General features: G+C 37.8%; 1 protein-coding gene across 1 annotated transcript in view; it reads right to left on the reverse strand.

The window, feature by feature from the left end:
• Positions 1 to 25,157, reverse strand: part of LOC134755693 (kinesin-like protein KIF13B) — a 247,587-nt gene that overhangs the window by 132,531 nt on the left and 89,899 nt on the right. Inside the window, exon 3 of the mRNA XM_063692240.1 lies at positions 8,453 to 8,616. Coding sequence (XP_063548310.1) covers positions 8,453 to 8,616 — 164 coding nt within the window. The remainder of the gene's footprint in view (positions 1 to 8,452; positions 8,617 to 25,157) is intronic.

Consider the following 25,157-nt stretch of genomic DNA (forward strand, 5'->3'; position numbering starts at 1 on the left):
AAAAAAAAACTATGATCGATATCAAATTCATGTAATTAGCTTAGAAGCAATCGGTTTTATTAAATGATATAAATAGTTTAAAATAAAAATTATATACCTACTATTAAACATAGGAAGATGGCTCAGTACCTATGTTTTATCAAGTAGTAGTAGTAGTAGTAGTAAATCACTTTATTGTACAAAACAAAAATTGATAACATGAAATTCATATAAATTTAGGTACAAAGGCGAGCTTATCCCTATAAGGGATTTCTTCCAGCTAACCTTAGAGTAAATGAGTGGAAAATTCGAATTAGATAGATAGACAAACTTACAGAACGTACAATAATATTTAAGAAGGAAAACTACAATATTAACGTCTACGAATAACTAAAATACATCAATTGCATTATGCAATAAAATAAATATGTACTAGCATACATAAATATATAGTACTAAATAAATATTAAATAAATATATATATATATATATAATATATAAATAATATATATATATATTAGCACTCAACCAAATCACAGTTCGTGGGAAAGCCAAAGCTTTTTCAGATTAACTTTGAGTGATGCTACAGACCGGGACCGTTTGAGCGACAGGGGCAACTCGTTCCACAACTTCACCGCGCGCACTGTGAATGAATTTGCGTACGTTCGAGACTTATTCGAAGGGATAGCAAGCGTAAGATTAGCACTAGAACGTAAGCGGTGATCACTTCCTTCAGCCAGATAGTTAAATCTCTCGGTTAGGTAAGATGGGGAACAGGGGTTGAAGAGTATGTTGAAAAGCAACGACAAAACATGCACATCCCTGCGCTGGCGGATCGGTAACCACCCGAGCTGCTTACGAAAATTAGAAATGTGGTCGTATTTACGGAGGCCATACACATACCTGATACAGACATTTTGTAAGCGCTCAAGTTTATTCAGCAATTCCTCATTAAGATCCAAGAACGCAATGTCACCATAGTCTAGTAGAGGGAGCAAGAGAGAGCGGGCAAGAGTCAATTTGGTACGAAGAGGGAGGAAATTCTGAAGTCGTCGAAGAGAGTGTAGGGAACCAAAAATTTTTTTACTCACCTCAGCCACGTGGGGTTCCCAGGAAAGCGTCTGGTCCATGATGACACCCAAATTTCGGACAGTAGAGGAAAAGGGGATTTTAGTCCCATCAAAAAAAATGTCAGGTATCACCATGTCTGAGAGCTTAGCTACATAGTAAGGGCCACCAATGACAATTGCCTGCGACTTCTGGGCATTAATCTTCAAACCGAATTTGCACGCCCAATCCCGTATGGACTCTAAATCAGAATTGATTTGAGTAATCATTGAAGCAAGATCATCTATATTAGCCGCTGCATAAATCTGTAGGTCGTCCGCGTAAAGATGGTATGATGACGTAAGTGCTTTCGTGATACCATTAATGAAAATAGAAAAAAGAAGTGGCGAAAGTACTCCTCCTTGCGGGACGCCAGCGGAAAGCTCACACCAGTCGGACAGCTTGTCGTCGACTCTGACACGCTGGCGTCTGCCAGTAAGGTAGCTACGAAACCAGGATAAAGTGGTAGTGGTTACGTGGTGGATACGGTTAAAAACAATTTAAAAAAATGTAATTGTGCGGTTTTATGAAACCACGATGCAAGTGAAACTTTTTTCGGATTGTAGGCATTTAACTAAAAAAATTCGGAAATTAATTCGAATTACGGTATTAAAATCGCGGTTTTAATGTTAACTTAATAAATTGGGGCGATAGAAAAAAAGTTTTACTTTAAAAATCGTACGACAAACGAATTCATCTGAAGTCAACATAATAATAGTGGAAAGTGGACCTTGTTACCATTGTACATTGGCTCAAACTGGTTCGGAGTATTCAGACCCGTTCGGAACGGTCTTAAGTACCCGTGTAAACGGAGATACGTGTCTGAGATACGTTTCTTGGGAACGTTCCTTCGAAACGTTTTCGAATCCCGGCGGTTCCGTGTAAACCGGGTTCTTAGTACCGCCGGGCTTAAGAACACGGGTATACGTTTCGGCGTGTAACACGGATACCGGGAGCCCTAGTCCGGACCGGACTCGAAAAGCTGAGACTAACACTTTTCTAGCGAGGTTGGCAGAATCAAACCAGGGTATCCACAAGGGTCTATCTTGGATTGTTCTGTACCAGATTCCAACACCCCTTGATAAAGCTTGTTCTCCAAAATGGTATTCCCATTTCTGTAAACATTTTTTTTTAATTCTGCGAATTACCAGGGGGGTGTCACTTCGACTTTTGAGGTTTAAAAGAGAGTAAATATTGGCTATATGTATATACTAACAGTAGACATGTGGTATGTTATTATAATACAGCTATAAGTTCTAGACTACTTTTCTAGTATCACTAACGTATCCATTTTAGTATAGTCCACAACTGGACAGTTCCCTAGACGATGGATTATACGAACGCGGAGCAAAAAGATCTGAATTTTCATACACATTGGATAAATGTAAAAATCTTTTCCAGTCCCAGGCGGATCTGTTCCCGCCGTTCCTAAAAAAGGTCGAATCCAGAGAGAATTAATAATTCAAAGCGCTTAGTAGCTAAATCTAAATATTTGGTATATTTTTAAGAAGGCGAAAAATCTCCTTATATGATCATGTTTTTCTAAGAGGCGTTGATATTTGTAGACGTGGAAAAAATATATGTAGTTCTTGACTATATTATCTTTAACAACATAGCTTCCGATACACGAATTATGACACTTCGCTCGATACAATTAATTCCCAAAGTAACCTCTAACTCGGACTTAATCCTACTTTACTCGGTTATTTATTATGTGATACTATAAACAAAAAAAGAAGAAAAAACAATCTTAACATAAATAGTAATTTCATAGCTTTAGAAGTTCGATATTGTAAGGTAACGTTTTTAAAATAAATAAAAACCGACAAAATTCGATCAAAATTGACACTTGGCGCGTATGTTCTTTCCCGTTCTTTCTTGCGAAATGTGACAAAGACAGTGGCAAACCGATGGAACGGCCTTAACAATACTGGCGAGCGCTAATATATACGAGTAGGTAAAGAATTTTTGCTTACGCTGAAACCTTCGCTTGGTATTTTTTACACTACACAAAATAAACGTGGAAGCTAATTAATAAAGTTTGGGGAAATACAACGAATAGTGCCAACGAAAGCTGTTGGCACAAACGGCAGTGCCAATAAGTACTTACACTGTGTAAATTGAAAAAAGTTTACAACAAAACGAAACGAGATGTCTTTAAGAAGCCAGCAAGCAAGCTCGGTTCTCCATACAAACGAAGTCACGCTCTCATTTTAAAACGACTAGCTACACTAAAACTTTGTATTTACAATAGGATAAGGTATATTTAGGTCTGTAATTTTATTACCATTGACTTATACATATAGCATTTCGTAGACGGGCCTTACGGACAGAATGGTGCCACAGCGGTGTTTTATTGCTAAAAATACGCAAAAAAAAACCTGCCGTACACAACAATATTCTTTCAGAGGTCCTGACTGATCCGTCTAACGCTAACGTCGTCGATAACGTTCGTCCTTGTCCTTTCCAAATTGTCCCTATTACAATATACCCCCAGATAAAGTTCCATCCATATTGCGGTCCCTTTACTAAAACACGTACTCTTATTGCGCCCTTTGACTACCCCAACGTGAAGGAATTTTTAATAACCAGGTACGACAATCTCCGACAGCCCTAACTATCCTTTCAAATTCAAACCTTAAGACTAGAAAAATAAAGTTAATATTACAAAAGCATGGCCGAAGGACTTGCGACTTTATTTTTAATAACACCAGGTACGACAATACCTAGCTCCCATATCCCACTGTCCCTTCAAATATAAACCTTACACACCGACTTTAAGGTTCATATTTACTCAAGCGTAATCGAAGGTGTGTAGTTCAAAAACTGCGAGGTATCACGAGCATAATGTCCCTTCAAAATGAATCCTTAAGACTACAAAATAAGGTTGATATTACCAAAGCTTAGTCGAAGGAGTTACGAGTTTATGAATTGTGGGGTTTCTGAGCAAAATGTCGCCGTATTTTATGATTATTTGGCTTTTGGTGTACAAACATGAGAACATAACTCTTAAAACACTGTTTACTTACACGAAATCGCGGTCCGGTTTGTGATGTTTCTATTTCGCTTTCGCGATATGTTAGAAATAACATCATTATAAGAGCATTGACATGGAGTACATAAACCCAAAACGTAAAATGAAACCTAAGTTAAGGGTCCCCGGCAAGCTCGGTTCTCCATACAAACGTAGTTACGCTCTCATTTTAAAACGAGTAGCTATTTTGCTCTGAAACTTTGTATTTACAATAGGATAAGGTATATCTATGCGTGTAATTAGTTTATGTAGCTTCAGATACCATAGTTAAAAAATACAGCGATATTAAATATTTCATACAAAACTTGTTTTTGCTATATTTCGTTTGTTTTATAAACTGGAGCTATATAAACTAATTACAGACCTAGATATACCTCATGTCATTGTATGTACAAAGTTTCATTACAATCCAACACGTAGTTTTAAAATGAGAACAAAACTACGTTTGTATGGGAAGGTGAAATCATAATAAATGAACGGCCTTCTATCCTAGTCGGAAGCAGGAGGTCCCGGGTTCGAATCCTGGTAAGAGCAGTTATTTGTGATTTTGTTAATCACAAATATTTGTTTCTGGGTTATGTCTATATGATCCAGATGTATCTATTAAGTATATATTTATCTATACATATATACTAAATATACTAAATTATATAGTATATAGTATATCGTCTAGTACCCGTACTAGTTACAAGCTTCGCTTAGTTTGGGGCTCGGTAGATGTAGATATCTAGATATGCTAGGTTGGTACGTTGCGGTAAGGCCACATGGCCCACTGGACCGTATTTATTTATTAATAAATTTTAAATAAAAAGCCTTTATTTCCAATTTTACATTAAAAGTTTTTGCGTATTGTTAGTAATTTTCTTATAACTAGTAGTTAGTGTTAAGTTTATGTATGTTATTTACTAATTTAATTTAATTTAGACCCCTCTTTGAGTGGAGGCCTCCTCCAATTCTCTCCATTTATCTTTCCCTGCGGTTTCATTTAAATTTTCAATGTTTTCTCGGTTTTAATGTCATTTTGTAGTGTTTTTCTGCGTACAGGTTCTTCATTTGTTTTGAAATTGTTTTTTTGTTTAAGTTTCTGTAGTGTAGTTTAGTTTCGCTGGGATTACTGGTTAGAGTTTTGTTGCGCATGATTTGTTTGATTTGTTTGTGGTTCTTTTGTTGGAGGGTTGCGGTCATAATTCCCCGCGATGACTTTAAATTTTCAATGTTTTCTCGGTTTTAATGTCATTTTGTAGTGTTTTTCTGCGTACAGGTTCTTCATTTGTTTTGAAATTGTTTTTTTGTTTAAGTTTCTGTAGTGTAGTTTAGTTTCGCTAGGATTACTAGTTAGAGTTTTGTTGCGCATGATTTGTTTGATTTGTTTGTGGTTCTTTTGTTGGAGGGTTGCGGTCATAATTCCCCGCGATGACCGCTATTCGTCTTGGGGAATCATTAATTTTACTTAGGTATTATTCACCCAAAATAATACCTAGTAATATGTAAGTACATACAATTCCTAAACAAATTCCCACGGCGCTAAGTCAACGAATCCCGACACAATACAAATGAAATGGAATTATCACCGTGCCCTCATTATTCATTCACAAAGGGAGGGAATTCATAAATTTTACAAGCTTTTATTTAACTTACAATGTACCTATGTAAGTAAATAACTATGTTTGTACGGGTCAAATTTTGCAAGTTAAATTTTACGCTTACGACGTATTGGTCGCGTGGTACAGGTTGCGATTGCGACAATTTCAGTGTTTGGTATGGCTTCTCTATCCATACTTTATATTATAAATGCGAAAGTCTGTCTGTCTGTCTTTCTGTCTGTGTGTTCCCTCTTCACGCTAAACCGCTGGACTGATTTAGATGAAATTTGGCATAGAGATAGGTTGAGTCCCTGAGAAGGACATAGGATAGTTTTTATCCCGAAAATCATCCATTAAGAAAGAAAAAAGCGGGGTGGAATTGAGACAATTAATGAAGTGCTTGCTAGTTTGTGTGCATAATATGCTCAAATTTAGATTGCTATGAGATTTTCTCCAGGCGCTATACTTACTTTAGCTGCTGTCACTAAGTCGCGGGCAAAAGCTAGCATAGTAATAATAACTCAATGTGATTAAGCAAAGTTTGTTATGTTAGAAGTGTTGACAGTTGCATGTTGATCGAATATTAAACTTAATTTACTCGGAACGGAACAATACTACTAATGGTAATGCGCTGTAACATTCTGAATGCATATATTGAAACGGTTCTGTTTGAAGACCAATATTGAATGCTAGATCTTACGCACACAGAAGGTGTTTGTTCGATTCCAAATCGACACATAACTATTGCATGTTGTATGTACGGCCACAGACTTTAATTGTTGATTCATTTTCATGTTGATTCATTTCATGGTTCAAGATAATTTGGTTGTCAATACGTATATATAACGTAACGGTATGAAATATTCCAATGTAAAGTAAACCCTAAATGGATCAACAATTAAAGTCCGTGACTGTACCATTTTAATAAACTACTAATAATATTCCCTGCAGGAATAGTGTATTACATACCCTGGACAGTAAAGTAAGAAATGTCTCAAATTACATGTAATTGTTGGCCGAAGCGAAATCGAGGTCGATAAACAAGTGATCTGAGGTTTTCTTATTTAATGCCCGAGATTAGTATACCTACTATTTTTCTGCTCGACGAAGACGGAAAGCGGCAACTTCATTTAGCGTAGCGGGACGAAAGTTAAACCTTTCCGGCCGGAAGGAAGAAAAACTACGTATTAAATATGTTCAATCTTGTGAGAAGAAGCAACACACTCAGCATCAGGAACTAATTAAATCGATGAAAAAAAAACTCCCTTGAGAACTCATTCACAAAAATCTTAAAATCCCTTTTTTGTTCTAGATTATCTTGATATTTATTACTCGCCAGCCTCTGACAATCTCTTCCTAAACAGATAACGGATGCATTTATCCCAAAGCCAAACTACATTCATCTTTCGGACGTAAACACTGTTTACAGGGATCGAATTGGCACGAGAGCCGCCATGCCGGCTACCGTACCCTAACTTAATTCCAAAACATCCTAACTATATACATTCTTCATACTTTATACGTCCTTCTTGAGGCTAGACGGTTCTCGTAACTCGTAGAATCATCCTTAGAAGCGATAGGTCGTAAGGAGTTATAAAGTTTCTAGGATCCTGTCTTTTTGGAGTTGAATTGGTTACGATTTTCCTGTTATGAAGCGAGCTTCAGGAATTGGGTTATTGACGTTAAAGGCTTTAGGTTTCTGGTTATTTATTGGCGGGATTGTTTATTCGAAATAATTCGTGGAATGTCATTTCGCAGTAAATTATTAATTAGTTTGAGTGTCTTTGCGAGTCTGATAAATAATTCTACGTTTCAATGAATACCTCAGCCAATGTCGACGAATGTCTTTCGCGATAAATTATTACTTGTTTTCGCTTTCTGCATCAGATAATTTAGATAAAAGGAAAGATGTTATACAAGACTGTTATTTTGTGTTCCATGCAACGAAATTGATAATCACAAGTTTTTGCTACAATTCGTAGTGGTAATTTAATCTCATTTCTCATAAGATGGATTGGCTTCCTAATATTGTTGTCCCTCAGTATAGGAAGATCGAGTGTTTATCAGTGCGCGCATCTCTAAATGGATTCATTTGTACTCGTATTTCTCATTCGGTAATACAAACTAATGTTACATTAATCTAGAAAGTATAACATCCACCACATATTAACAAAAACGTTTCCGACGGACAGTTCTAATGTCTACTGTACTTAAAACAAATGGATATTTAAAAATTCGATAATCTAAAAACAGGAAAATATCGTCGCGATCGGTCGCGATTTGGAACTTTCCCGCTTATGGTCTGATTGCGTTCAAAACCGATATCTGGCTCTACGTCCACGTGCCTATATATAGGTACAATACAATACAATTCTTCTTTATTGCTCACCAATATAAAAAGGACATGACATACAAATTGAGCACTTAAACGATGGTAGACAACAGGCGGTCTTATCGCTAAAGAGCGATCTCTTCCAGACAACCTTAGGGTAGTGGAGACAAGGCAAAAAAAAACAAGTAATGTGAGTAGGTGATGCAGTGAGTGAATTGAAAAATAATAATACCTAATAATACACATACATTTCAAGAATTAAAATCAGGTAAGTATATAAAAAGACACCTAGCACTGGAACTGTTGCTTGATTTTGGATTGTTGCGTAAGGTCAATAAAAGAACATGGACCACATTTTATAAAGAACTTCAATAAGAAAGAAGAAGAACAGATATTATAAAAGTTATATATTCTAACCTGTCTGTCCGTACGCGAATATGCACGCGTTGTACCCGTCGAAGGCATTGTCGAGGATGTCCCTGCCCAAACACTCGAAGACGGTCTTCTGTGAAGCGAAGTTAGGCAGCGAAGAGTCCAGGGAGAAGAAACAGTGGTCGAACGCGAATGTCTTTGGTTGTTTTCTGGAACAAACGATAAAATTGTTAGAAAACAAATGACAATATTCCAAAGAAGAGCAAGATTCTATCACAAGACGCCGCTATACTTACTCAACCTCGTATCTGCAACACTCATTTGATGACAAAAACACCCGTATTCCGAATGAAAAAAAAGCGACATTTACATCAAATGATTGTTGCTGATATGAGGTTGAGTAAGTATGGCGACGAAGAGTTTTGAATGATTCACGGTTAGTTACACAACAACACAAAACACAAGGACAAAACAAAAGGTAATCACGGTCTATATCCCGGTCAATATAAGTCTAAACTAAAGATTCTATCATGTCCCAGAAGGATTGGGCCACAATACTCACTCTATCCCATACAACAACAGCAGGCGGTATTGTCTCTAATAAATGAGTAAAGAACCACATAATTTTGAATGTCTTCTTAATCTTTGTCACATTCTTCAGCCACAAATCACAAGTTAATTGAATTATGGGCGCTCCTATTTTTTTCGTGTAAGACATTAACTGAGGCCCTAAAATCGAAACTCAAGGTTTGCCAGCGAGCTATGGAGCGTAGTATATTAGGTGTTCGTAGAACTGATCGAATCAGAAACACGGAACTACGCTCCAGAACAAGAGTTGCAGATGTAGGCGTCAAGACCGCTAAGCTTATGTGGGACTGGGCGGGACATGTCTGTCGCATGCACCCGGAATGGTGGACCAAAATGGTTACTGAGTGGGACCCGCGGAGCACCATAGACAGTGCAGGCCGGGGTTCAGGCAGACCAAAAAGGAGATGGCGGGACGACTTGGACGCATTCTACCCCAAATGGTGGGAAAATGCCGATGACAGGGTCGAGTGGAGAAAACGAGGGGAGGCCTTTGCCCAGCAGTGGGACACCAAAGTAGGCTAATAAAAAATAAAAAAAAGACATTAAATATTAACCAACGAGCTAAGGGTAGGTCTCTGATGCTTTTGTCTCAAATTCCATTAGTTCAGTTGTGCTCAGTGCTCAGTTTCACTCAGTCAATGATAAAATTACTTTTTTTAGTCATTTGATCAGTGTAGTGTACTACTCTCATGGTGTATCAATCAAACATTTATTCAGCAAATAGGCCACAGAGGCACTTTTACATGTCAATTTTTACAAACAATAAAATTAACCCAAAATTACAAAAAAAAAAACAATTACATAAATATCAAATTTATTTTTTTAATTTTAAACATACTTGTAGGTATGATGGTAATCAATGTTTAAACTACTCTTTGTCCTATCCTAATATTATCTCAAAATAAAGACACTATATAAATCTTCCACCAAGTCATGCTAGTGACAGGTTATTTCGGATGATGGATTCCATCATATAATTATGATATTTAATATTAACGCCTCTTCTCTTCATCATTCATCTTACCAACAAGCCGAAGCTAGAAAATATAAAATAACTACCTATATTTATACAGGGTGTCCTTAGCCATTGGATAAAGCCGAAATGTACATATGCATTAGGGTATTTAGAATAAGTATACAAAGTATCATAACAACCGGTGTAGCGGTTACGAAGAAATTAACAAATTACGATTTTTTACTTTGGAGCAGCCTGTATGTGTTAGTAGCTCCTGAGGTGTTAAATAGTATGAAACCTTCTTCGACCTTGTTGATTATCTTTTTTGTCAAATTGTCATCATTGCCGCAGATTTTCGAACAAATTGTCAAAAAAACTGCCAATGATGAATACAGTATGTTTCTTTTTGTTGTCGATTATTGGAAATAACTTTTGTTAGAAATTTTTTTTTCTTTTTTTTCTAATTAATGAAATATTTAGAACTTTGTCAAAGGACAAAATCTATGTTTATTATTAAGTACTAACGGATCAACTAACACTCGTTGGACCATTTGTTGTCTTGAATAAAATAAAATAAATATTAACGTTAGAGCATTCATGAGAAGTAATCCTACGTGGGATTTCGGAGTTTGTCCAATGGCTAAGGTCATCCTGTATAACGTCGCGTGCGTCATCATTATTGTAAGCGGCGCTAAGTTTCACTATTTTATATGGTTTTATTTAACTCAGTGTTTATTTAGTATGTGACTTGGTAAGGTTAAATCTATGAAGTTAAATTATAACTGTTGCGAACGCAACCTTTTATGTGTATAATGCAGTAGCTAAACGCAGCCGTCGGGCTCGCTTACTATGCGGAGGCTTATTTAAATGCACCAATAGGAGCGCTCCACATAACCTGTATCGCGGCCAATTAGAGGCACCTAAATTTAGACTACCATTTTTAACATTCAAAATCAGCTTAACCACTTTCGCATCAGCCTCCATACTGTTACCACCACTTCTACACCTTTAACTGTTTACGTCAACTGTACCTTGTAAAGTAACCAGCACCTATATGATTACACGTTTACTTCAAATCGAAGTCTTTTTATTTGTCGTCAAGACCTGCACGGCGGCTACAATAACCACTTCCTGACATTCGATAAGGCTCACATTAGGAGTTTGGAAGACCTTTTTTTTTTTAAGGCATTTAGAGCTGTACTCTATCATATCCATTAGAGTGACAATATGATGACTGATGACATAGACATCTAAATAATTTGACGATGAAGACCAAAGTTGGCCATACTCGTAGGTAGTCCAGTTGAATTTAGTTTTTAGGGTTCCGTACCCAAAGGGTAAAAACGGGACCCTATTACTAAGACTCCGCTGTCCGTCTGTCACCAGGCTGTATCTCATGAACCGTGATAGCTACAGTTGAAATTTTCACAGATGATGTATTTCTGTTGCCACTATAACAGCAAATACTAAAAAGTCCGGAACCCTCGGTGCGCGAGTACGACTCGCACTTTGCCGATTTTTTTTAGAATTGTCTCAATGAGTTAATAGCTGAAAAGAAAAGTAGGTACAGTCGGAAATAAAAGCATGAATCAAAAACGGTTTTTTTCTTACAAAAAGATGTATTTTAGCTATAAATAAAATAAAAAAGCAGTCACGTTTCACTTTTAAGACGTACAATTGGATTTGCTAAAATACAGTTAATGGGACAAAAATAAAATGTGACACCTCTATTAAAAACTGGAAGACCAAGGATTATAATTCGTCTCTATCATCTTAATCCTGACATCCTGGAAGGAAAAATTGAAAAGACGAGAGGCAGTGGAAAGCCTAGAATCACATACCTGAGCCAAGTAAAAGAGAATGCATCGTACGAGCAAATCAAAAGACTGGCTCAGGAAAGAAAGGACTGGCAATTACTCCACCGGCAAGAGCAAAGCTCTTAAGTGATGATGATGATGATCATCTTAATGTAGTGTGAAAAGGACCGTTACATAATTCCGCTGCACTAGCTCGAGCTAACGCCAATTTGTGCGAACCACTTGTTGCAGACTGAGACTAACGATAGTCATTTGTTAAAACAACACGACGCCTTTTTCTTGGGTTTTTTATTGAAATCTGAGCGCTTTGATGATGGAAACGTGACGTTGGCGAGTAAAAGAGACTTTTTTGGGGTAAAACGGGACCCTATTACTAAGACTCCGCTCTGTCTGTCTGTTAGTCTGTCACCAGGCTGTATCTCATGAACCGTGATAGCTACACAGTTGAAATTTTCACAGATGATGTATTTCTGTTGCCACTATAACAAATACTAAAAACAGAATAAACTTAATATTTAAGTGGGGCTCCCAGACAACAAACGTGATTCATTTGCCGTTTTTTTTTTGCGTAATGGTACGGAACCCTTCGTGCGCGAGTCGGACTCGCACTTGGCCGGTTTTTTTCAGTTTCATCTTCACCTTAGGAGGATAGATTCTCTAAAATCTAAGCACACCGCATGAAGGATGATGACACGAAACGGAGCGAATACGGTGCTTGGATGAAAAAGACACTAGGGTTGTCACAAATACATACAAATTCTTTCAAATCCCATTCCAAATAAAAAGATAACGGTAACATTCGCAACTGTTTCAGCGAACCGTAAATTTTTATTCATTCGTCCTCGCATCGACTCGTTGAACCAATAAATTCGCATCTACATACCTACACGCTTTTCACAATCGTCCTACAACTATCCAACGTTAAAAATATAACTTGATTTTTTACTGATATGATACGGGCTCGTCCCTTCGGGCCCTTCACGCATAACAGTCGTAACATTCATTGGAAAATTCATTCAAATGCTTACCGTATTCTCGCGCAATAAATCCATTCAAACTGATTTTCTAACGGCTGTTACAGCTCCGTAGCGGGCATGGGACACTGTTTCGCACAAGTCATAACACTCTCAACAGACATCTTAAGATAATGGATATCAGTAGAGACGCCTCCTGCCCACATTGTGGCAAGGAGGAGACTAGCTTTCACTTACTAGCAGAGTGCATTATGTATGCGGCAACGCGATATAATACATTCGGTAGAGACACACTGAAAGAGAATGAACTAAAGAATGTCGAACTTAAAGATGTCCTTCTGTTCTGCAGGAAAACAAGAAGATTTGAGGAGAACAGTGAGGGAATGCCGCCGGGACAGTAACCTGCAGCTCCAACTTCAGGAAACTGGGCTGAATGAACACGACACGTGATCGACAGCCCGCCTGCTTCCGGCTGGGCGTCCCTACACTACATCTACATCTACACTGCTTCGCACTTCTGAACGACGACGTCCCATGCTGCGATTTTTAACTTTGTAATATAGAATCCCAGTTTGTATGCAAAAATCGCACGGTATAACACTGGCTCCGTCTCTCCGTGCGAAGGTACGAATCTCACGACTATTCGTGCTTACGGACGAAGATGCGATGCGCGCCGCAGGGTATGCCACACCGAGCGCCATAGTACCGTACGAATTTTTGTACGTAGACGCGAATTGTCGCGCATCGCAGCTTCGGACGAAGATACGAAGAAAATCGCACCACCGGACTTGACCGGACCTTCGTCGCCGCACGCGAATTCGTCGCTTCGCACTTCGGAACGACATGCGACGGCAGTGCGCTACGACTACGAGTATGCCCCTTACAGTTCGTCTTAGCTCTGCACAGACTTTAAAGTAACAAAGACTGGCAATGCCCGCTGTAAACGTGATAATTTCATTTAAATATTATGGTGGCACTTCCCCACTTTGGCACCGCACAACATGTGTAGTTGCAGTCAAGGAATTTAATTCTCTACCTATTTTTAACCCTGTATATTTTTCTTCACTCATTATTCAGACGGACCTAGATTTAAAAACCCCTTTGTTATCACATAAAAGCAGGGCAGATTAAATTCAACTAAGTTTGCGTTTGCCCTCGGTTTAAGAGGCCGTAGTCGATTTTGGAGCAAAAATTTAAAATTGATAGATTTAGTCGTTGAAATTATACACGTTTTGTTACGTAATATCTAAATAACAAGTATTGGTTTCTATTAACACGTCTTCTCATCTTGCCTTTTAATAATGAGGTCGCAAGCGTGCGTCACCGGTAATATATGAAAAGAAGGGACAGTTTTTAAAAATTCATCAAAAATGTATGGTGGTATATTATACAAATTGATGTATAAGAATAGTTTCAACAAATGTTGTAGATTGTTTAAGTATCAAAATTACGTTGAAATTAAGTCGATTTTCAGAGAAATTGTCACTTGTTTTGAAGTAATTTCTGGAGAAAATTGATTTCGTCTAACTTTCATTTACACTACTTCAAAGTCATAATAATAAAAATGTAGTCTGATAAACGTCAAGTACAGGATATGTGTAATACAAAATTACCATGTTTAGCCGTCCAAACTTTACGAAATTTACAAATAAGAGCGACAAAATCAGTGCTTTACGCGCGTTTACCTAAACGTCCATCAGAAAAGCAAACGTTACTAATTTAATGAGTCTGTTTTCAACAAATTGATCTGATAAAAGGTAAGATAAGAAGATGCGCTAATAGAAACTAGTACTTGTTATTTCAATTAGGTAACAAAAGGTGTACAATTTCACCGACTAAATCTATCAATTTTACATTTTTGCGACTAAAATCGACACCGGCCTCTTAATTTTTTCAGCGAGTCAGTAATCTAAGCTTTGTAGGTATACAAGTAAAATGGGTCAGAGTGGAAATCAGAAAACGTGCGAGTTTTATTTTTTTCTTTTATTCTTGGTCGACGTACTTAATATATATCAAGGTGGTGCTTAGAAACAGTAAGGATTAGTATAACTCCCCAGGTTCTAATCGAAAACTCGAAACTCGACAATCGCGCCGCATTGGCACTAAAACGAATATATAGTATATAGTAACCGTAAAGCCGTCGTCGGTTTTTTTTTTTTACTAGCCTAATTTAGTGTCCCACTGCTGGGCAAAGGCCTCCCCTCGTTTCCTCCACTCGACCCTGTCGTTTGTAGTGTCCCGCCAATCCAGATAAAATGCGTCTAAGTCGTCCCGCCATCTCCTTTTCGGCCTGCCTGCACCCCGGCCAGCACCATCTATGGTGTTCCGTGGGTCCCACTCGGTAACCATTTTGGCCCACCTTTCAGGGTGCATGCGGCAGACATGCCCAGCCCAGTCCCACTTAAGCTTAGCGGTCTGGACACCTACATCTACAACTCGAGTTCTGGAGCGCAGTTCCGTGTTTCTGATTCTATCAGTTCTGCGAACACCTAGTATACTGCGCTCCATCGCTCGCTGGCAAACCTTGAGTTTGGACTTTAACGGCTCAGTTAATGACCATGTTTGAGCACCGTAGGTTAGGATAGGCAGGATACACATGTCGATGAGTTTGCGCTTGAGACACAGGGGAAGGTCGTCGGTTAAGACGGTAAATCCAGAACGCTATTAGACTAATAGGCTACCGCAAATACCGCAAACAAAAAACTGCAGAGCTATTCGAATTTTACGAATTAATAAGTAAGTAAGTAAATATACTTTATTGTGCACCATAAAGTTAAAAAAATACACAGAAAGCGAAATACAAGCTTAATACTAGAAACAAGCGCAAGCAAGTACTAGATACAAGCTTAATATAGCACTAGAAAGGTGTTAATAAAAATTAAACCGTAATTTCTTTGAAAACTCACGAACTTTCTAAAATTACCTATAAGAAGGGTTCTAACTTACGATTAGGGTGAACCCTCCCTAAGATTAAGTAAAAAATTAAATCCGCGGCATCTTAAATACATTTAGGATTTTCTTCTGTTTGAAATAAACGATAAGTTAACTGCCATGGACGACACTTGAAGGGTTCACGGAAAGAACATGGCTAGTCACATTTTGAGTAATCGCAATTTTAAAATTTGGAACAATGTCAAAATGTATGGTAATTCAGTGACCACGTCTTTTTTAACTAAATTCATCAAGAGCTCTACATTATGAGATGAAAATCTCATTTTCCGTAAAAAGTAACGACATGTTTTTCCGTGTACCCTTCACTTGATCTCTCGAATCTAAGGATACAAGCCGCTCTACGTATCACCTGCGGCGGTATCATGGTCGTATTTTTATCACTTGTCATGTCATGCGTCACTTTCGCACTTACATACTTGCTAGAACGTGACAGGCATGATGAGTGATGGCATATGATTAAAAACCGACCATCTTAGCCCTCCTGAGGTCTGCAGCGTCTGCTGCTAATATCATCATCATATATTTAAGAGTTATACTCTTGTCGGTGGAGCGATTTCCATAAGTGTCGGTCCTCTGCCTTCTCCTTGACAGCCTGATACGACACGACGTTGAGTTTTTCCTTTACTTGATCTATGTATGTTCTCCTTGGTCTCCCCCTCCGTCTCCTTGCCTCAACTCTCCCTTCAATTATGTTCTTGATAAATTCGTCGTGTCGTAGCAGGTGTCCAAGCATCTTTCCTCTTCTATTTTCTATGGTTCTCAACAAACTCCTCTTCTCTCCTCTCCTACCTGCTAATATAGTTAACCTAAATACAATAAGCCTAAATTAAAACAATTGTAACGTTACAAGAACAGTCTCAGTTATCATTTACACTCTAGAAAAACATTTAAAGTAATTCATTTTAATAGTCTCAGCACTCTCCTTACTTGATGTCGCACGTAGTGATCAAAACTCCTTCAGTAAAACTTTAAAATTATTATAGAATTATAAGGGTCCTTACTTACGATTACGGTTCAACCCTCCAAAAGATTAAGGTATTTATTAAATCCTTGGAATTTTTAATGGCGACTGTCTAATCTCGGGACTCTCAGGAGCGGGTTCATTTAATAACTCGCGGCTTATCAGGTCGCTAGGGAATTGCGTACACTTGAGAACATTCAAAACGTCACTGTATGAATAATTTAGCAATGAGCCGATTTTTTCCTATTGAACGCTAAACTCTTAGGGAATTCTTAGGTAATTAAATACATTTATACATTCAAGTGTTTCCGAGTAAAGCTGCATTTCCACTGAGCGAAAATACTAACTGTAAAACATTACAATTCACAATTCAAATCCAGAAGAACGCTTTTAAATATATATCATTAAAAATCATCACTTAAAAGTCATTCCATCAACTAACATGAGGAAATAACTTAAAATTACTCGTGGATAAAATGCAACTTTCTCATTAGTTTTTGAAGAAAGATAGTCTTTACAAGCTGGTGTGGTGAAAAGAATATTGTGTTTGAGTTTAGGGCATCTAACAAATAGGTATGTTAAGGCAGGATTCCACTAGTGTGCGGCACTGTGCGGCACAAGCAAATTCAGTACAAAAATGCTTGTGCCTCACAGTGCCGCATACTGGAGGAATCCCGCCTTTAGGCACAGAATATATAATAGTACTAGGTTCAGAAGATTCACTCCTTAACAAAACGCGACTACAACGCGCAAGGCGGCGCAAGCGCGTGCAGGCGTCCGTTCCATAGCGGTGTGCGGCAATTACTATGGCAAAACCTCAAAATTGAGGCGGCTGCAGATACTTGTAGCGACGCGACGAAATCGCGGAGTGAGACACGCCTGCTTTAGGGAAGTTTTTCGAATTCATTCTGCAGATCTTAACTTAATAAGGTGTTTGTCAAATATTGTATCAATATACCAAACCGGTGAGACATCTCGCCACTGATATCATAGAATATAACATATAGATATATCATAATCTGACAACAACAACCAACAAAGTTGCCATACACAGTTACGTACTCTTTGATATCATTGACTCGTACAGATAAACGCCAAACTTTACTTGTATCTATAACTCATCCGTATCAAGTTTAACTTCTGTCTGCCACCATTTCATTCTGTAGTTTCCAAACTATTTAACACGATTTAAACACAACTGTATGACATTCGAAATTAGAGTTTTGAATGATTCACGGTTAGTTTCACTAGACTTATATTGACCGGGATATAGACCGTGATTACCTTTTGTATTATTTGTGAGCTCCCGATATTTCGACGCAGTTTCATGCATCATGTTCACGGGTGACTGAAGATAGCGGGTGGGTGTCAAAGTTGTGTAGACAGCGCTCTGTCTACCCTCATTCTCACTATATACCAAGATTGGTAAGAGAAGCCGTTGAAATTCACAAATACAAAAATTTCAATCGTGAAGATGGGTTTAAACTGTCAAATGTGTGGAATCCTGTGATTTGTTTGTGTAATAAACCAGTGATATCCGAATCAAACACGCGTAGTGACACCGTGAGTGTAGTGTGTTTGGACAGACCAACGAGTGTGAACGCGACCGGACCAACAAGTGTGAATGCGACCGTTGGTAACGTTGAAAGTGAACGCAGCCGACGCGCAAGAATGAGGGTAGACAGAGCGCTGTCTACACAACTTTGACACCCACCCGCTATCTTCAGTTACCCGTGAACATGATGCATGAAACTGCGTCGAAATATCGGGAGCTCACAAATAATACAAAAGGTAATCAAGGTCTATATCCCGGTCAATATAAGTCATTCGAAATTAGGTTTAAAACAAGTTGACACTTAGAAGTCCAGTAAGAGCAGTAAGATGTACCTATTTAAAAAACAACCGTAACTCCAACAAAATTAGGTTTAAAATAAATTGAGAAACAGAAGTCTAGTAACTTTGCGGCGTACTGTCTCGTCTCAAATAACGACAAATAACTACAAACTAGGAACGACTTTTACTACGATCCTATTCCTCTTTAAGTAGTTTGAAAATGAACCTTCTAGTTGAAAACACAAGGTTGAAGTTAGAATACGCAAGATAAATCTTTTCAAAATGTTCCCAGAAATTGCAGTTTGTAGAAAAATTGGTGTTGTCACGTTGCCAGCAGTAACTAGTCGATATAAATTACTGATACGCATCCAGATAGGGGAATGGCTTCTTACGTGGTGGGGGCCATTTTGTCATACTCGGTTGTTAATAAAATAAATATAGGATAAACTGAAATAAACGTCATATACTAAGAAAAAGTGACCAAGGCCTCCATCAGTGCCCCAGGCTGGAATCGAACCAGCGTCCTCTGCTATCGCGGCAGGTGCCGGTTTATATAGTAGTTTTACTTAAAATAAAAGCAAATTTAAAGTATTTACTGTAAATAATACAGTTTTTTTTTTATTTAAACTTTATTGTACTAACAAAGAGAAATGTACAAATGGCGGACGTAATGCCAAAAGGCATTCTCTACCAGTCAACCATTAGGTCAAACAGAGACAAATGTTGGTGCAGGAGAGATTCATAAATTAGTAGTAAATATAGGATAATTGGAAAAACACTGCCATCTTCCGAACTGTTGCCACCATCAATTATAAAATGAACCAAAATAGAAGTTACCATATGAGACCACATGCCAGTCATTTACTACGAGTTTAAACTACAGCAGTTTATCAAAACACCAACGGCGGGGCAGCTGACGTTCACGAGGCTTCATAATACACTTCCCTTAAACGCTATACGAGTTATCACTCGAGGAACTAGGTCATGAAAATCTGTTTTAATATACTTTTCTCTCAGCAGGTTTCCTCTTTTTTTTAAATATATTTTCTCAGACCGCAACATCATGGGACGTAGCACAAAAAAAGAATCTCTTACCTCAATTAACTTAGTTCAGACAAAGTTTCAGTACCTAAGCTTATCCGACAGTTCCGACACTATATTACTTTTTCCTAAACGGCAATATTTCAAAATGGCCGTGATTGTTTTGAAAATCCCTGTCACTTACGTCCTAGCGTTTCTAAGAAGCATGCGATGTGCGTCAAACAAGAACAAGGCCTGAACTTCAATAAAACATCGACCCGAAAGAACAACGCATTCAATTTTCTTCTGGTGCGCCGTAGAACACAGATTACAGCAGCATGGAAGCTTCAGTTATGACAAAGAGGATATAATAAGATAGGACTTCACCTACAATAGCACCCGAGTGCAGGCTTATACTTTCAATAATTTCAGCACAACCGTCAGCAAAAATACATACTTCCAAAAGGGAAAAAAATAAACAAACTATTTAGAAAGCCTGCCCGAAGACAGGCCCGCGGCGCGGCGTCACATTATGCATAAATGGCTGGACCGCTGCCAAACTGATATAGCTAACAGCACAGAGCCATGGAAATTGTATTCATGCTTTATCCTCTACTAACCCCTGCCCATAACTTCATCCGCGTATGAAAGAAAGAAAGAAAAAAAGAAAAGTATTAAGCAATTGAGAGGGGAATATCACAAATGTTAATTTTTTCTATTGAATGTTTACATTGTGGATCGGACAATGTGAAAACGCTCTTAGTTTAATAGATCCATTAACCGTCCGTAGAAGATTGTCTAGAAATATCAAAGAAAGTTCCTCATGAATGTTATAATTATGGCTAAAATATTTCTACGCTTGTTCAAACAAAGAAAGCCTTGGCACGAATCTTCATTTACTAGAATGTTTGTACAGGACGAAAGCTTTCGGAAAATGTCCGTGAAATATGAGTACCATAGCGTACATCCTTTACTGGACGCTATTATTTATTAATAAATATAGATATTGCTACTTGCTACTACTATTACACAAAAGTTATTAGTTCTTCGATTAGATGTACTAATAGGTAATGGGTTATGGTCTACGGTTAATATTGCGGTTAACCATGCTGCGTATATCTAAATATTGTCTAGTTATTCGTTTAACAGCCTCTTCCTCTTAGCCTACAGGTCACGAATTATGATCAAACGGTTATGGATACTATTAAACTTTAATATAGCAATAAAAGCTTAAGCTTCGTCTAAATATGTAGCTGTTGTACTCTAGAGAGCCTCTAAATATGCTCTAAATAGATCAAAATTCAAATACGGCTAATAATTTGTATATACTTTTTTGTGATAAGTAATCTTATATTTTCCTATCTTCTTTTATACGAATAAGTAGGAAAGATGTAGCTTTTTTTATAACGCTAAGAAGTTTTCTTGGCTTTAGTTATTTTACTATTATAGTAGGTACTTACTCTTCCAAGTCTAGGTAATGTTACAAACGAAGTTAAAAGCGTCGCAATTTATATTAAAAAGTACCTTCTCCTAGCCGTAGATTCGAATTTAAGAATTTGTGATGGTTTTGAACTGGTTTTGAAACGACCTTGACGACCGTCTTGGCACACCAAGAGTATTCTTTGACATATTATATTATGTTAACTTAATTTAATTTCAGTTCCCATTGTTCCTCTAATGACACAAACTAAGTTAAAAGCGTCGCAATTTATATCTAAGCGTACTCCTAGTAAATTGAGCAAACTGTAGGACAATTACGAAGAACGTGACAAATAAAACTAACCTATTTCTAAAAGACCGCATCTCCGCAAGCTTACAAGTCACATCTTACGTTTTAGCGTCAAAGTCGTTCACTTAGTTTTAATTAAAAGCGATGGAATATTCGGGGTGCGGTTTGTTTCCAGTAAACGCAATTTAAAGTTATGGCCTTCGTGCCACTTGGGCGGTTCCCTTGGGTAAATTCGGGGCAGGTTTTTTACCAATTTCAAAAAGGGAGGTTGTCAAATCGTTGGGACCTTTATTTTTTTTACGGACCTGTGAACCCCAATTTTGCAAACGGTTGGACCAATCTTTGATCACAATCACAGTTGTGCCCAGAACGTCAGGATCTGACGGTGGGTGCCTGGAGGAATTGAGGAAAATGTTCAAATCTATATCATCATCATCATCATATCAGCCCTTTATCGCCCACTGCTGAGCATAGGCCTCTCTTCCAGTACGCCACTTGTCCCGGTCCTGAGCTAATCTCATCCAGAAGTGACCCGCAATCTTCCGGATGTCGTCCACCCAACGAGCCAACGGATGCCAGGGGCTTCTTTCATTCGAAAGCGGCACGGAAAGCGGCCACCACATTTTAGTCCACCTGCCATTACTCAGCCTAGCAACATGTCCCGCCCAACTCCAAATCTATATGTATATAAGTAGTTATTTGGGTATTTTTCACACTCATGTATTTCTCTCGGAAAGCGCCATCTGGTGAAACGGAACCTCTGATAAACGCCATAAGATGATTTATTATTTATTTATTATTAACAATATATTTACCCGGCATTACAGACAAGCCAATACACCGAGAAATTAAACATTGCAGATTACACAGTATACAAACACATGAAATATATATAAGAGACAATTAATGTAAGTGACATTAAACATAAGTGCTGGACAGCCTGTCATCCATCAACTTGCAGAACTTTAAATGATGTAACTTGAGACTGTTTTGTGTCGGATCTTACTATTACTAAGTGCCAAACCTTCATGATATGTGAATGTGTGATGCCGATGAATTAGGAAGACCTTCCAAAATTCATACCTGTAACAAATACATTCATTTCAGATAAACGATTTTCATAAAAATATCAGTAGAAATTTTGGCGTCAATTTATATTAATTAGAGGGTTCATTATTATGAACATTAACATATTTATGACTGTAGTGTTCGTTATATAACTCTCTTAATAGATATTAACGACAGTAAATTTCGTCTTAAAAAGACGGACAAAATCAACTAGACTTACTCGTATATTGACCGGGATAACTAGATCAACAAAGGCGCTGGTTCACATACACTATACAGCCCTAGGCACTGGACGCTTGCCTATAGGGTTGTATTTGAACCAGCGCTTTCAGCCTTCGCAGCTGACGTCATAACATTTAGACCAACCAACTAAATATGTACTTATTATAATATCTATCGTTTAAAGATACTGGAAAGGCGGGATTCCACCAGTGTGCGTCACTGTGCCGCACAAGCATTTTTGTACAATCGCCATCAGATATATCGGAGCGGCCGAGGTGTTCAAAATATCTGCACACGCACTCTAACGCCTTGACAATAGAGGCGTGTTCAGATATTTGTGAGCACCTCGGCCGGTCCGATATATCTGATGGTGTGACTGTACTGAATATGCTTGTGCCTTAACTAAAATTCACACTGGAGTAAAAGAACGTCAAAAATAGAGAACATTTTCTCTTGAAGCAGTTTCAAACAAAACTCCGCTACGAACCATCTTAGCGAAGCAAAAATACCTAAAAGCTAAAACATGAAGCCGTCCAAGGTGTCCTAGTTTCAAGACAAACATAACTCAAATCTCAGATCTCGCAGGTAAACAAACACAATCTGTTTGTGTCACAAACTACTGCCAAAGATACTTATATCTGATACTACGTAGATAAAAACTAAGTAGGAAGTAGAGTAAAACAAAGGTTGATAAGAAAGTTCACTATCTGATAGTGGTAATAATAATTAATTTCAAATTTCTTCCACAGTGTCCACTTTTACCTGCTTTTCTTTTTGGTAGAGGCAGACTCGGGGCAGAGGCAGACCCAAACGGAGATGGCGGGACGACCTTGATACATTATGTGGAGTGGCGGGAAAGAGGGGAGGCCTTTGCCCAGCAGTGGGACACACTAACAGGCTAATAAAAAAAACTTATATACATACTCATAACCTGCAGTTTTTTTTTTTTTTTTTTTTTTATTTATTGATAATGGGAAACAAACAGCGAAAGATGACACATATAGATAATTACACTTAAATACATACATAAGCCAAAACAGTTTCCACTACTGAAATTAGATAATTATGGTTGCTCAGACAAGACTTGTTTGTACAATTCAATTAAACTATCTCTAGATCTAGTGCTAAAGAACTAAACAATGCGAATTTGAAACCACAAACGTGACATGCATTAATTTAACTTAATTTTACAATAGTAAACTATCAAAATCAATTATATTATTTGCCCTAATAGTAGCAGAGTTATATTATATTATTTGTTCATTTGCTCTTAATTGCAGAAACAAATTTTTGTACTGACGGAATGAAAAACAAGTCAACATGAGAATATTTGTCATTGTAATTTTTACACGCTCTTACGATAAATCTGTTCTTTGCGTAAGTGGTTCGATGGAAAGGGACAGCGAATAATTTAGAGGAGCGCGTGCGGGGGTACGCGCAGCGCAGAGAGGCGCGGGCGAGTAGCGCGGGGGAGTCGACCAGCCCATTTAGGATTTTATATAGTAAGGTTTGATCCCTAATTTCGCGTCTGATTTGAAGGGGTATAATATTATTTGAATCAAATTCTTTGAATTTATACTTCATCCGCCTGATAAATTTTTTTTGAATTCCTTCTATTGCATTAATATGGATAGAGAAATGAGGACTCCATACTGTGGAAGCATACTCTAGGTGAGATCTTACGTAAGCATTATATAAAAGAATAATTGTTTTAGGATCTTTAAAATCTTTACTCTGCCTAAATATAAACCCGAGCATACTGTAGGCCTTCCGAACAATTTTATCAACATGGGCGGTCAGCCGCAACTCATGGTCAATATTTACGCCAAGATCTTTTATTTCCGTCACCTTTTTAAGGCGGTTGTCATTTATGGAGTAGTCATAAACTATGGGGTTACGTTTACGGGAAAATGTGATAGAACAACATTTTTCAATGTTAAGGCCTAGTTTATTGTTTTGACAGTAGTTATTCAATCTGTCGAGATCATATTGTAGATTGAGACAATCGTTATGTGACGTGATAACACTGAATATCTTCATGTCATCTGCGTACAATAAGACTTCCGAATGCTGAAAACAATCAATGACATCATTAATAAAAACGTTGAATAACAACGGACCAAGATGGGAGCCTTGAGGGACCCCTGACGACACAGGCACAAAGCTAGAAGTGTGACCTTTAACCGCCACCGCTTGGGTTCTGTTACGAAGATAAGATGTGAGCCATCTCAAAAGGTTGCCGTGAATTCCAAATGATTCTAATTTGCTTATAAGTATGGAATGAGGGATTCTATCAAACGCTTTAGAAAAATCGGTGTAAATGGCGTCCACCTGAGAACCTTTATCCATAGCGACCAGAGAATAATCAAGTAATTCGCAAAGGTTGGATTCAGTGGATCTTCTGTTAATAAATCCATGTTGTTGAGGAATAATCATTGGTCTAATTACACGATATAGCGTATCATATATAATTTTTTCAAAAAGCTTAGGTATTACGGATAGTTTTGAAATACCACGATAATTTTTTATATTCCGTTTATCACCGCTTTTAAAGATAGGAACAACAATCGATTTTTTCCAGGCCTCAGGCATCACACCGGTCTCCAAAGAAAGGTTGAACAAAAAGCTAAT

This window comes from Cydia strobilella, chromosome 3 (genome assembly GCF_947568885.1).
Source record: "Cydia strobilella chromosome 3, ilCydStro3.1, whole genome shotgun sequence".
Taxonomy (NCBI): domain Eukaryota; kingdom Metazoa; phylum Arthropoda; class Insecta; order Lepidoptera; family Tortricidae; genus Cydia; species Cydia strobilella.